Source organism: Pseudonaja textilis, chromosome 1, assembly GCF_049901715.1.
Source record: "Pseudonaja textilis isolate UNSWEBS1 chromosome 1, rPseTex1.2, whole genome shotgun sequence".
In the NCBI taxonomy this organism is placed as follows: domain Eukaryota; kingdom Metazoa; phylum Chordata; class Lepidosauria; order Squamata; family Elapidae; genus Pseudonaja; species Pseudonaja textilis.
In genome coordinates this window covers 70,399,719-70,413,746 of record NC_141990.1, presented here as the reverse complement: position 1 = coordinate 70,413,746, position 14,028 = coordinate 70,399,719, and the positions used below count along the sequence as shown (strand labels likewise).

Sequence of the window (14,028 nt, the reverse complement as noted above, 5' to 3'; positions counted from 1 at the left end):
TAGTAGTTTTGCCCTAATTTGAAGCCAGCTGGCAAGAGTCCGGAAAGCCAGGAGCAGTTCAATGACATCTGGTGGGCTACAATTACCCATTCTGAGGCTATTAACTAAATATTAACTGTAACTATAGTAACTGTTTTTGTCTCTGTGGCCTAAATCCAACATTAAGCAGGTAACCTCTGCCAATGCAAAGTTCCCCTTCCTTTCTGCCATGCCTGCAAGATTATTAAATTCTTCTGGAAATATTTTTTCATTGTTATTAGCTCACTGCCATCACTACTAAAATTTGACAGGAATATACTATACATACAGACAAGTTCTATTTAGGTCTATCAATCTATGTTTAATGTTGCTTAAGTAATAAAATCATATATAGTTATAATCAAAATAAATATTTATTTTATTTATTCCAAGATATGGCAATGTAAGAATGCCCATCAAAAATAACAAGGTATGTGTTTCTGAATATGCAGTTTAAAGTTCTCCTCAGAACGGAGACCAATGCTTACTTTTACTTAGTGTTTAACTATTCGATGGCCTAGAAACAAGGATGTGCTCCTTATCATGTGCCTGTTTGAGGTCACCACCCGAAAGAATACTTGTAACTATTTCTGTATCAAAGAGGCTTACTATTTTTTATTAGAAGAGACTTCCATTTATTTCATATTCAAACCTGGATGGATACTACTGGGTGATCTTCTCTATACTCAAATAAGTTCTCAGAATTATTTCATTAGAATTATGCCAAAACAAGTTGTGGAAAATAGAAATATATAAATTAACATAACAGCTCATTGAACTTTTTTCTTTTTTTTTTACAATTTGCTCTTTATATTTCTTACTTCATGATTTTGTATGAGAAGATCATGATGAAACATCCTTTCATCAAAGTAGTAACCTCAAAATCTGCAAGCATTTTCACTTTTCTTCAGACTTGCAACACAGGCTTTGTTCAGACACGTGTGAAAAAGATTCCTATTTAAGAATTCCCAAGTTTAAAAAAAAACTTACATGAGAAAATTTATTTGGTGAATCCTTCCCATTGTTTTCTTTCTGTAGTGCCCGGTCTTTATAGGAACTCAAAACTTTGGTTGATGGTACATGCCACTTCATTTCTGCCATAATTAATTATTTGTTTTAATATCCAATAACACAAGCATAAGGTACAAGGGGGAAAAAAAGCTATTATTTTAACATTAAATGGTTTGGTTTAAAACAAGGATGCCCCTTGGAATTTTTGGAATCATATCTTGCCTATATCAAATTGAGGGATACATGATTTATTAGCTATGACAGTTCTGAATAAGAAGAAACATTTATCACAAACTGTTCTGACCCAGGCTTCATAAACCGTAATTATTCACAAACTTGTTTTAAAAACAAAACCTATTTTACTGCAATGCTGGGAATTGTTTTCATTTCCAGCCGGAATTAAGCTCAAACAGTCCCCCAAAATAAGCACACATCTTTCAGTTCTGTGAAATGCTGCTAAAACAGAAGCATCAAATTAGCCAGAAAAGAAACCAACCGAAGTACAAGAAAAACAAACCAAAGTACAAAGAGCTTCAAGGATAACTTGGAACTGATCAAACTACTTTGCTTCCTGCAAAGGTTTCATCATCTTGCCCTGACTTTTATCCCTTATGGGAAGGGCAATCACCTCCCAGCCTTACTCCTGAGTCGCCCCTTTTGTTTCAGCTGCTCCCGCCTTCTAGCAGCTCTGTGCACATGCACACTGGGAACAGTCTCCCCTGGATTCTCTGCCTCGCTGCTGCCAGACTCTGAAGGCTTGGAAGGCAGCACCCCTCTCCCAGATGGTCCTGTCCCCATCTCTGCATCGGACGCAGGACCCTCGTCCAAGTCCTCTCCAGACTCCCTGACTGGTACCCATTCTTCCCCACTGTCCGACTCCGCTGCCGGCTGCACCAGCTGCCAGCGAACCACAATACATTCACATTTGCAATACCACCCCAATAAATTATAGAATGGAGCAAAGCCCCCAAATCAATACTGACATACTTATGCTGCTCCTCAGCATCAAGTGAATGTGGAGGTGATAAGGAAAAAGCAAGTGGAAAATGAAAGTCTGTTGCTCTAAACAGGGTTATCAGTTCCAGATCCAAAACTCTGCATGACCAATTGACAGCAAGAAAGAGTTAAAAGGTTTCAGTATCTCTTTGCTATCACTAGAATTCTGAATTTTGTCAACCAGAATTTTGCAGTACAGTACAAAGTAACCCTAAAATTTAATCCCATAAGCTTTCTGAAAAAAAGACATAGCATGCTGTGTAGGGGGGAAAGCTCTCCTCAAAGAAATATATTGAGATAGATAATGTGCTAGATAATATGATTAAATAATAGGTACCCACAAGACAAAATAGGAAAGTTTACCTTTGCAACTTAATGGGAAAGATTATATGAACATGTAAATAGCACATTTCAAAGTATTACGTAGAAATTATGGTTCACCGCACATTTTATAAATTTAGTTGTGCTGAGTCATAAGGGGGCATCTGTATTTTCATCTTTTCTTCCCCAAAACTTCAATAAGTATACTTTCAAATACACAAATTTATATAAAAATAATAGGGGAGTTAGAAAAGTTTGGAATTTGTCACCATCAGAATACTGATGATGACACACAGCTTTGTTTTCTTCATAAGCTCACAGAGATGAACAATTCCACAAATAAGTCAATTGACTTTAAAAGAATTTTTACTACCGTTGGGATGCCTGGACCCTTCCAAAGATTCTTCATGTTCTCTTCCTTCTTCACTCTCCAGAAGACCTTGAGGGTCATGTAGTAAAGGGGACTGGCATCTTTAAGTGGAAAGAGAAAGTGGTGGATTTTCTCACTCACTATGAAAACTACTCATTCCGTATGAAACACTTATTACTCCCATGGCATAGCATTTAAATATTATTTTCATAAGATGACTGAACAAAACATAAGATTTATTGGTGATTAATAGAGTTTTTAATGAAACCTGCTACTGAATTTGAAGGATTGTTCATTTGGTAATGATATGAATAGAACTGAATATTTTCTAATCTCTGAGGGCTCCTTGGTGCTTCCAGAGCTTGGTTGTTTACTTGCAGACATTTCATTACCCAAACTAGCTATCATCATCAATGCTAGCAACGCACTAGCACTGATAATGTTACCTAGTTTGAGTAATGAAATGTCTGCAAGAAAACAACCAAGCTCTGAAAGCACCAAGGACTCCTCATTTCAACCCCAAGCTATAAATATTCTCCTTTAGCAATAGCAACAGCACTTAAGACTTCTATACCCACTTCACAGTGCTTTACAGCCTTCTCTAAGCGGTTTACAGGGTCAGCATATTCACCCCCAACAATCTGGGATCTTATTTTACCAACCTCGGAAGGATGGAAGACTGAGTCAATCTTGAGCCAGTCAGGATCAAAAGAATTGAGCTCCAGGCAATATGAGCAGCATTAGTCTGCAATACTGCATTCTAACCACTGCTCTTCTTTTCTAATCTCTATTAAACACAGCTGACATCTGCACTTCATTTATGCTGGATTAGTATGGTTCTCCTCCTTTTAGCTAAGTAGCAATGCTTTTTGGTGGCTTGCATTCAAAGCCAAAAAGGTACTTTGCAGCACACAGGGGCACAAATATAGTATCTAAAAAGGCAACTGCTTTTTCTGAGATAGTATGGCAGAGGCAAGTGGGAATTAATTCTGAATTTTCAGAGACTGAGAAAAGTGAAAATTGAAACTGCTAATTTATTTCTTCAAGGATATCATCTCCTTCGACAAAAAACTTCCTAGAGGCTTCCACAATGGATGAATGGCTGGAAAAAACTGATGGAACTAGCAGAAAGGGCTAAATTAACTGCTCTAATCAAAGAAAAGAATACATCCATTTTTGTTTCTGCTTGGATTTTGTGCTTGAGATAGGGGAGATAATGAAACTTTTAAATTTTGCTGATTAGATAAATTTGTTGTTACAGAAATGACTAGTGCATCGTATATAAAAGTAAAAAGTTGAGGCAGCAATGTTGTTATTTTCTTCTACTATGCTAAAAAGAATTAGAAGTCAATAGTTTTCTTTATTCTTTCCCTTTTTCCATACACTTCTTTCTTTCCCTTTCCCCCTTTCCCCTATTTTCATTTTCATCTTTTGATAATTTTTATAAAATTATTTTAAAACCTTCATAAAGGCTACAAGCAGTTTGAATGTTTTACATATATACTATTCATTGTGTATTTTTCACAATCAAGATATATATATATATATATAAAAAATAACAAATACCCATCATATCCTACTTGATGCCTCCACTGACTACTCCCGCTTGGTCCTGGATCACTGGAGGATGATTGGTTGCTTGGAGAACTTCTGAAATAATGAGCAATTTAAGATGTGGTGAGATATGTAGTGATCTGGTAGGCATCCTATTACTTTAATAAAATTCCACATGAACAAATTTTATATTTAAGCATATGAAGTATTCATATATTTTTTTAAAAAATTAAACTATGTAATGGGTTTGACTATACAGTGAGACCTCAGTACTTGTCATTAATTGGTTCCAGGATGTGCGATGAGTACCAAAAATGGCGAGCACCATTTTTTTTCCCTTAAGGAATAATAATCATGAGGCAACTGACAGCCACAAGTTTGAGTCAAGTACTAAACAAACAACAAGTTCTGGGAGAAAAATTTTGTGTCAAAATGTGTCAAGTACCAAATTCGATGAATTTCAAAGCAGTCGAGTACCTAAGTACCACTACATAAAGAACTATAACAATCAGGCACTCAGCCTGATTTATGTCCCAGTGACTCATTTATGACTCATTTATTCATTTATGACTTCCAGTGATTGATTTATGTTCCAGAAGACTCATTTATGTCCCAGTAAAAAATCACTAAAACTTCAAAACAGTACATATTCTGCATGCCCTCTTCACATCAATATTTATTACTAGTCAAACGATTTCACAATTAATGATATCTTATATAATGAATTATAAGGATCATACATTTATTAGTAAATTATGAAAGTAATAAAATTAATGTTGTGCTCTTCCAAAAATATATTCTTCATTGAACAACAGATTTGATTCAATAGTACACGGGATCCCTTTTCTGCTCTATAATAATATATTTTCAGACTGTGTTATAGTAACTCTGTATAAGTCCTGAGCAAGGAAAATCATATTCAGCCTTCCACGTACCCTGAATATTTCCATATTAAATACTAATATGCTTTCCATTGAGAAAATGCATAGCAGACCGCTCTGTAAAAATGGCAACCGCAGTTAGCAGCAAAACATCAGGAAATCTGTACTCTAGACATTCTCACTAAACCCTGAAACCCAAAATTGCCCAATTTAGAATCAAATTTATTTACTGTCAAATATGTATTCCTCATTTTTATTTCTTAAGAGGACCTATTCTATTCCATTGGTTAGTCATCTGAGGGTGTCAAAAGAAGCTTATTAGTTTTTATATTCCAGGCAGAATTAAAAGTGCATCTTCCTTTTAGTATCAATATTACCAGCATTGACTACTGTTTGCTTCCAGAAAAAAAAAAGACGGCGGACAGAGCCCAGGCTCCCTTGATACAGCATTTAGAAAATATAAGCTGGAAGAGCGTATATTACCTTGCGCCATCCGGAAGCTTTCTGTCAAAAGAGGTGCTGCGAGGAATAGCAGTTTGTGCCTGATGAAGAAGCTGCTGGCAATGCAGTCTGTCAGTTGTTCCTAAGATTGGAGAGGCACGAGAGAGAGGCTGCCCAGCAGAGGTTGGCACCCTATGCCAAGTAGTATTCCTCCTGAAAGGAGTTTTATACTCACATGGGGTGCCTTCGCTGTCAAGTTTGTACTCCACCATGGGAATTCGACAGAGTTCTGAGCATCCCCTATGGCAGAGGTGAACATCACAATGAACCACAAAGGTATTCTACCATAATCATCACACCCCATTTCATATTATGTAAGTTTAATTTATTACCAGCAGCATTTTCAGACAAGGAGATCAGAGAGTGAAGAGCAGTGAATGTATAATTGCATGAAATATAAAGTGCATGTTTAGTAGATGACTAAATGCCTGCTAAATAAAAAGTGTAGGCAAGTTTTGTAAACTGTGGTATTTCAAAACTTGGAAGGTTGAAGGACAAGGTGACAGAAACTGTGGGACTTATAGCATTTTATCTTGTTGAAAACTAAGTTGAAGCAAATATGTGTACTCATGTATGTCTGTACTATTACAATTATGATTGGTTGCACAGTCAGTCAAATATTTAGACTGGATTTGGAATTTTTATCCACAATCAAGCTCTTTCCAAGGATCTGGGGTAGAAGTTGTCTGATAGTATTATATATTGTCTTAATGTCTCAGGATGTGTAAAGCTGCTTTTTGAAATTGACTGATTGCAATTTTGTCATTGCCAATAGTGTTCAAGTAGTACTCTGATAATTTTCAGATTACCTCCAGATAACTATTACTGTTTGCTTTATTTTGCCTAATCATTCTACTTCTATTTGTAGGTTTTTGCATTTTTCTCCAGTTCTTTTTCTTCCATTCTACTGTCTCTCGGTATTTCCACATCCACTATTCAGACTTCCTTGTTTTTCTAGTCAACAGTTGTTAAGTCTAAGGTGTTATGTGATAGATGCTTGTCTGTTTGAATTCTAAGGTCCCAGTGCACTTTAGCTTCTTCCTTTTTTATTACTTTGCCTGTTTTATCATTCCACCAGTTCTTCTTGCAGGCAAATGGTATTTCTTGTAGATCTTCCAATGCACCATTGTTGCTACTTTGTCATGATGCCCTATGTAGTCAGTCTGTGCAATCTTATTGCAGCAGCTAATTAGGTGACCCACTGTTTCATCAGCTTCTTTGCAGAGGCAGCATTTGCTATCTGTTTTTGTTTTCAAAAGAGTGGCCTTTTAAATGCATAAACATAGGAGAACAAACACATCAGAATTAGATTCAACAGTCCATCTGCATTTAAAAGACACGGGCTACTCTTTTTAAGACGATAAAGTCCATATTTTGGACAGAGAGGATCTCTGGTTTGAAAAACGGGTTAAAGAGGCAATTTATGCCAAAATTGAACAGCCCTCTCTCAAGAGGGAGGGAGGGATACGACATCATCTATCTCCAACCTTTCAACAGTGCCAAAAAAGCTTCAGACCAATTTGCACCACTCAGGTGGACCCTGATAACACAGGTAAACCTCCAGGTGATCTTAACGACCCCGCTAAAAGAATGCAAATGACCAGCTGCCTGCAAGTAGTATAAATCCTTCCATTCCCCACCATCCAGTCAGAGCTGAAGAAGCTTCTTGGATGGGAAGCGAAACATCTTCAAAGAAAAACCAGAAAGTTCAGTTGCCTCTCGAAAAAAGTACCTTTTTTACTCACCATGCAATTAAAATAGGAACAGTTCCTCTCTCCCCTTTTAATCCACTTTCTATTTTTGTTGAATGCTTGATAAGTTACTATATGCAATCCTCTATGTCCCTAATCAGATCTAAATCCAACTTAGTCTAGTTAGGCTTATTCCCAGACAAGCAAGCATAAGACTACAGCCTTCTTAACTAGAATTAAAGAGCACAAGCAAAATCAAACAGCATTTGTAACCTCCCTCCAATATCCTTTACCTCCTCACCTCTGACTGTTGGCTTCTGATATTTAAACAAACAACCCCAAGAAAAATATGTTTATCATTTATACTGAACAGTGCATGTATCAGAACTCCTCAGATCTTGGATTCAAAGAAATACAACCCTTAACTGTTGGAACTAATTGGCTAAAGTCATTATTCATTGCTCTCAGATTTCAAACAGATCATTCTCCCAGCAACAGAAAGAAGACAAATCCACTATTGATAAGATGGGCACACCCAGAAGGCATTCCCAAGAAAAGGTGGGAAAAAGAACAGAATCTGATGGGAACATTAGAAGCTCTTTACTGATTGCAATGTAAATTCATTTTGACTGTTCAGGGGCTGAATATTCCTCCTGAAACCCCATGACAGTCCCCTGAAACATCTGATGGGACAAAACCTGCAACTTATTTACTCACATCCAATTCCAGAATTGAAATACACTGGGATTTGCAGCATCATGCAATGTATACATATTGTCAACTTAAAGTACACCACTTCCAGCCCAGAAGGTCCTGGATGCCAGATGATGAAAGCCTTGGTCTGAATCAATCTGCAACCCATCCCTTTTTTGGACAGAGATGAATGGGCAGATCTGGCATGTTATTACTAATAGTCTGGTTGTGGAAAGGAACTGTTTTGTCAGAAATATTTTTGACTAGGTTCAGGGGCTGCAGTTGTTATAATTCTAAGATTGCAGAAGAGAAGCAATGAAGTTCTTCAAAGAGACCTATTCTGCAGGTGATCAACTTTCCAGAATAATGGTATTCACAGATTTCAATCTCCATGCTCCGGAGGCTGGTAAAGATATTTACCAATATTTCAATATTTCATGACCTCCTGTCTCAAATCTTTACTGACCCGATACATACAGATGGCCATATATTAATTTCTTTCCTTCTTTCCTTCCTAGCAGCTTATTCAGGAATTGGAACTGGAGGATGTTTCTATTAGTTCTTTTTCATAATCAGCTCACTTTCTAATCACTGTGAAATTCTTTAAAGTCACCAATCTCCACTGGATTGGAAAATAATCAGCTACTGATTTCCAGCAGGTGCTCATGGAAGTGTCTACAGAATTTCCAAAGCTTATGCAATAGAAATTGCTACAGATCTTGTGGAATATACCACTATGAATCTGGTTAATATCTAGAATACAGAATTAGTAAAACAGCACTGGATGAGACTGATTTGAGGATGGCCTCTCACAAAAAAAGTTTCCTTATTTGACCTGTTTACAGATAAAATCACTAATATTTTCTTGGAGCTATCAAGATCGTAGCATCTTGGATTCTTTTGAGTCCCAAGACAGAGGACTGTGTCTTCTGTAAGATAAGCTCAGCCATCATAGTCCCAGGACAAGCAACCAGTGCATGGGAGTCCTAACACAATATGTGAATCTGTGAAACTGTGTTAGATAAAACAGGCATGGATTAAATTCCAACATTATGGACTGACTGTTTGTCCAGAAACTTATCTAGTTTCAACACTGGCTCTTGAGAAGATCACAATCTCTTTGAAAGGAATAGAGCTATAATATGGGAGATTGATTTATAGTTCCCGCCTGGGTAGTACATAGAGGCTACAGCCATAAAAACGTTGCTACTTTTAGTTATTACAACAGATACAAGTGTAAAAAGCCTAGTGACATTTATTCTTGCACAAACTCTTATCTTTGGGGCTGTCTCTGATGATTATTCAAAAACTGCAACTGATTCAAAATTTAGGAGCAGAGAAGAAGCATTTTAGCCAAGTAACATCTGTTTTGCAGGTGCTACATTGGTTCCCGATAGGCTTCTGAGTACAGCTAAAATTGCTGGTGAAGATCTATAAATCTCTTTATGGCTCAGGTCCTTGTTATCTTTGGGACTATCTTTTCTGAGTATAATCTACTTATCTTGTACATTCAGCTTGAAATGTATTTTTCCTACCTAGAACGTCAGGGGATTTGTTAATTGAAAAAGGGCTTTCTTGATGGCAGTCCCAGTTCCGTAGAGCAAAGTTAGGATGCTCCTTCCTTGCTAATTTTTTTTTTTTTTTGGGGGGGAGTGATTTTAAGTCAATCTCCTCCTGCTTAGTCTTGACAACATAAACTGTTAGTACCACAGCTGCTAGGTATTTTATCTGGTTCTTATATTTTCAAACAATATGGTCTTAATTTGGTTTTCATTTGTATGTGTGTGTCCATATATGTTACTTCAATGATTGAACAAACGAGGAACAGCAAAAGTGTTCACAATTGGAATGCTTTTCCTATGCAAGAAGTATTTGTGGCTTTATACTTCAGAAAAGAGGGCAAGGGAAAACAAGGTGTGGGTCAATTCAATTACATTGAATATGGAAAGGCAGGTTTGTGCCCGCTTACATAGGATTAAAATTGAGGTCATCCAATGACAGAAGATTCCAAGCAGACAAAAGGAACTAGCTTCAAACAGTACATGACTATTCCCTGAAATCTTTTGTACAAGTTATGTAATAACTATTAATTTAAATGGTTTCTAAATGGCCCAGAACAAATAATTAGGCTCTATATGGCTACATCCAATCTTTAGATTCGGGTCCACTGTCACTCCACTATCATGCTCTGGAGAATGTAGGACGAGGGCTGCCAGTGCAGCTGACCCAGGTAGCAGGTTGTGAGAGATGACAATGGAACTCTAGTCTGAGAAACACCAATAAGGTTTGTGAGATTCTCAAAAACATCTGAGTGTGCAATTAAGAGAAAAATGTGTGGGATAATATGGGCCTTTATATGGCCCAGGCAGATGCGTCTTATATTTTTAAATACATAGAGTCAAATATGACATCATTCCATTCTTTTGGAAACCATTCAAGGACTTTTTGCTGAAAATGAGAAAAGTGTACTTGTGATTTTTTGGGGTTGACAATTAGAAAGGAGAGATTATGGGAAAAAGAGAGTTCTGTTGTAACTTTAGAGACAGAAGATAACATGTGAATGCATTTATAACTACTGTAACACAGATTGAAATTACTTCTATTTCTTTTTCATTTCTTTATTTTTTTCTCACTTTACTTTCACTTTATTTTCTTTTTCCTGTTTTTATTCTTTTTCGAAAAATATTTTCCTTTTTTATTGTCCAAAAGATTCTCCAATTAAAAACTAATGTTTAAAAAGGGAGATTGCTACATTCTAACCAAATAATGTCTAATTCAGTCTCTTACAGAGGGAAAGTACATGTAGTCCCCCACTTACAACCGTTCATTTAGTGGTAGTTCAAAGTTATAACGGCACTGAAAAAAGTTACTTAGGACCACTTTTCAGAGTTACCTACCCTTTCCAGCATCCCCAGGATTCACGTGATCATAATTCAGATGCTTGGAAACTGGTTCATACTTATGATTGCTGCTGTGTCCCAAAGTTATGTGATCACTTTTTGCAACCTTTTGACAAGCCATGTCAATGGGCAAGCCAGATTTACTTAACAACCGGACTACTAACTTTATCAACTGCAGTGAGTCACTTAACCACTGAGGCAAGAAAGGTCGTAAAATGGAGCAAAACTCAATTAACAAGTGTCTCAGTTAATAACAGAAATTTTGGGAGCAACTGTGATCATCAGCCAAAGACTAACTGTATCCAATGTCAATCAACTCATCAAGGAAAGCTTGTATATAAAGGGCAAATTCATAAGTAAGCTCAAGGATACACCCGCTAATGTCTTACCTTCTAGGAGAACCATCCTCATGAGGCTGAATAATCACCACCTTGACTGTCACAGAGGTGCGCAATAGGTCAATCATTTGTTCATGAGTGAGTGTTGCGACTGCTACTTTGCAGATCTCTACGAGGCGACTGCCCTGACGCAGGCCTGCTTTCCACGCAAAACCGAATGGTTCCACATCTGCCACAATCCCCTCAAAGTTGACATGGAATCCAAGCTGTCCCAAGCCATTTCTTCTCAAGGTCATTTCTGCTGTTTCACATCCTCTGGTTACTATCTAAAGAACCATCAGATTTGATAAGAACAAGAACATTTCCACATATCACTTAGTGTGTAACGATGTAGCATTTTTCATGATAAAATGTGTGTGTACACACACACTTAGATACACACATATACATCATCATCATCATCATTATTATTATTATTATTATTATTATTATTATTATTATTGCTATTAATATCTCAAGATTTATGGCAGAGCTACTATTCCTAAAAGTGTAATCCTAGCACAGTTATTCAGGAAGCAGGATACCTTTGTGTTTAAAAGACCTGATGTTTAGAAAAATGTACTTCGTATTTTAACATGGGATCTTCAATCCGGTGCATATTTACTCAAAAATAGACACCCTGAATTAATGATACTTATTCCAGGTAATGTGTAAAATGACCAAAGGTTGTCACAGAAACCTGCATCCTTGCAGATGCAGTTTTTCTTAAATTCATTGTACTCTGGTGAATTTCAGTTTTTTAACAAACTCGAAGAAAATCATAATTAGTGGGGAAAAAGTTTACGTAGATCTCCATAATTTCTCTTCCAAGAGACAGCTGTTTTTGAAAGTAGAATAATATTTTTAAAATAAATAATATTAATTGTATGTATAAACAAAAGTAAAAAATTGTTTTGATATTATACAAATATTGATTCAAATATTGCTAAGATTAGGATTTTGCCTGGTGTGGTTTCACAGTAAGGTTGATATTTCAATCATCTATTTTTCAAATCTTTTTAAAACTAATAATTGGGGGACTTTATAAATTTCTAAACTAAACAGATAATAAGCATAAAGGGAGGATTAAGAAAAAGAAAAGTCAGCAAGCAGGGAGCTCAGAGCCAGAGGAAGAAATCTCCTTGATGATGAATCATATCTGACAATTCCTTTAGGTTACATGTATTTGAAACATGGAAGAATTGGGGGAGTAGCATTCTAAGTCATTAGACACATTTCTTGAAACATCTGCATACATTACCTACTTATCTTTCATTGCATCTTAGATTTGTCATAAAGCATTGAAACGATTTCTATAATTAGAATGATCAACCATTAGCAAATTATATATAGATTTTTAAAAAAATCATCCCATCTTCCTTTAAATGGTTTTTAAAACACATCTATAATTTCTGAAGTGTAAAAGAAATATAAAAAAAACTTTCACCTATATACCGTATTTTTCAGACTATAAAACGCACCAGACCATAACACGCATCTAGGTTTAGAGAAGGAAAACAAGGAAAAAAGTAGTTTTGTGCCTCCACACGTCCCATTTTTGCCCTCCCTGGTGTTGGGGAAACTGAAAATGGATGCAGAGTGCTTCTGGACACAGGGGAGGGCAAAAATGGGATGCACGGAGGGTTCGGGAGGCCAAAAACTGTGTTCGCTCTATAAGATACACAGACATTTCCACCTACTTTTGGGGGGGGAGTAGGGTGCATCTTATAGTCCAAAAAATACGGTTAATTCCAGTTTCACCAACATCTTCCAATGCTTTATTTCCGATCACTGGAGAGAAATAACCCCATACATCATGACAGTGAAACATGGCAATGTTTCTCAACTCAGCAATACAGAGTATGGAGCTGGGTGGTTTCTAAATTTGATATATATAAAAAATGAACTTTAAGATGGGTGGACTCCAACTCCCAATTTTTATTTATTTATTGAATTTGGAACACTGCCCATATATCCTAAAGTTGTCAAGGATGGAAAACTCTGTATTATGGAATTAAAGTTTTCAAAAAAAAATGACAAATAGGACATATGAACTTTGCTCCCTAGATGCTCCCACTGGAAAAAGGGATATGAAGTGTTTCTGGAATTCCTCTATCCCCTGCTATTATTTTGCCTATCCCCATAGTAGAAAGGGAAAATGCCAATTGGAAGAAAATCTCTGTAGCCTCCGGTGCCATCCTTGGGAGGAAGAAATTCATCCAGAATTCAACTTTGATTTGAGTTGTATGATGATTAGGGAACACAAAGAAAATGAACTAAAAGAATTTGGCTTGAAAAAGAATTTATAGAAAATGTCACTGAGCTAGGAATCAAAATTTGCCTTTACCAGATGTATTCTTGGTTTGTTCTCTTTTTATTTCAGTAACTAAGCAATCATTTGCAAACCTCGTTGAACTTGTTTTGCTACTTTTATGTTATTGTTTTTTTAAACTGTAAAGTTATCCTTCTGAAATCTATAAATTCTGTTTCTGTTTATTGTATCCTTAATTCCACATCCAGCCAAACACTATCCAGTGTGAAAGGAGGGAGAGAAAGGATGGTGTCAGGGAGTACTGAAATTTTGAAGGAGGGTTTAAAAAAAGAAGAAAAGCGGAGATTAAAATACAATTATGTAATTGCGCAAAGTGAGGTCTTTAACAAATTGATAGGAAATCTCCCTGTCTTATGCTTTCTTTCAATAAACATCGTTATAAG

General features: G+C 36.4%; 1 protein-coding gene across 3 annotated transcripts in view; it reads right to left on the bottom strand.

Moving 5' to 3' along the window:
- SIPA1L2 (signal induced proliferation associated 1 like 2) overlaps positions 1–14,028 on the bottom strand; it is an 82,550-nt gene that overhangs the window by 21,520 nt on the left and 47,002 nt on the right. For all 3 annotated transcript variants that reach the window (XR_003374541.2, XM_087937581.1, XM_026705193.2), the window contains exons 9-13: positions 11,326–11,600; positions 5,635–5,892; positions 4,283–4,366; positions 2,720–2,817; positions 1,009–1,112 (exon numbers count right to left, since the gene is read on the bottom strand). Coding sequence is in view for 2 of the 3 variants with exons in the window: in XM_087937581.1 (XP_087793707.1) it covers positions 1,009–1,112; positions 2,720–2,817; positions 4,283–4,366; positions 5,635–5,892; positions 11,326–11,600 (819 nt within the window). In the remaining variant the exon portion in view is untranslated. The remainder of the gene's footprint in view (positions 1–1,008; positions 1,113–2,719; positions 2,818–4,282; positions 4,367–5,634; positions 5,893–11,325; positions 11,601–14,028) is intronic.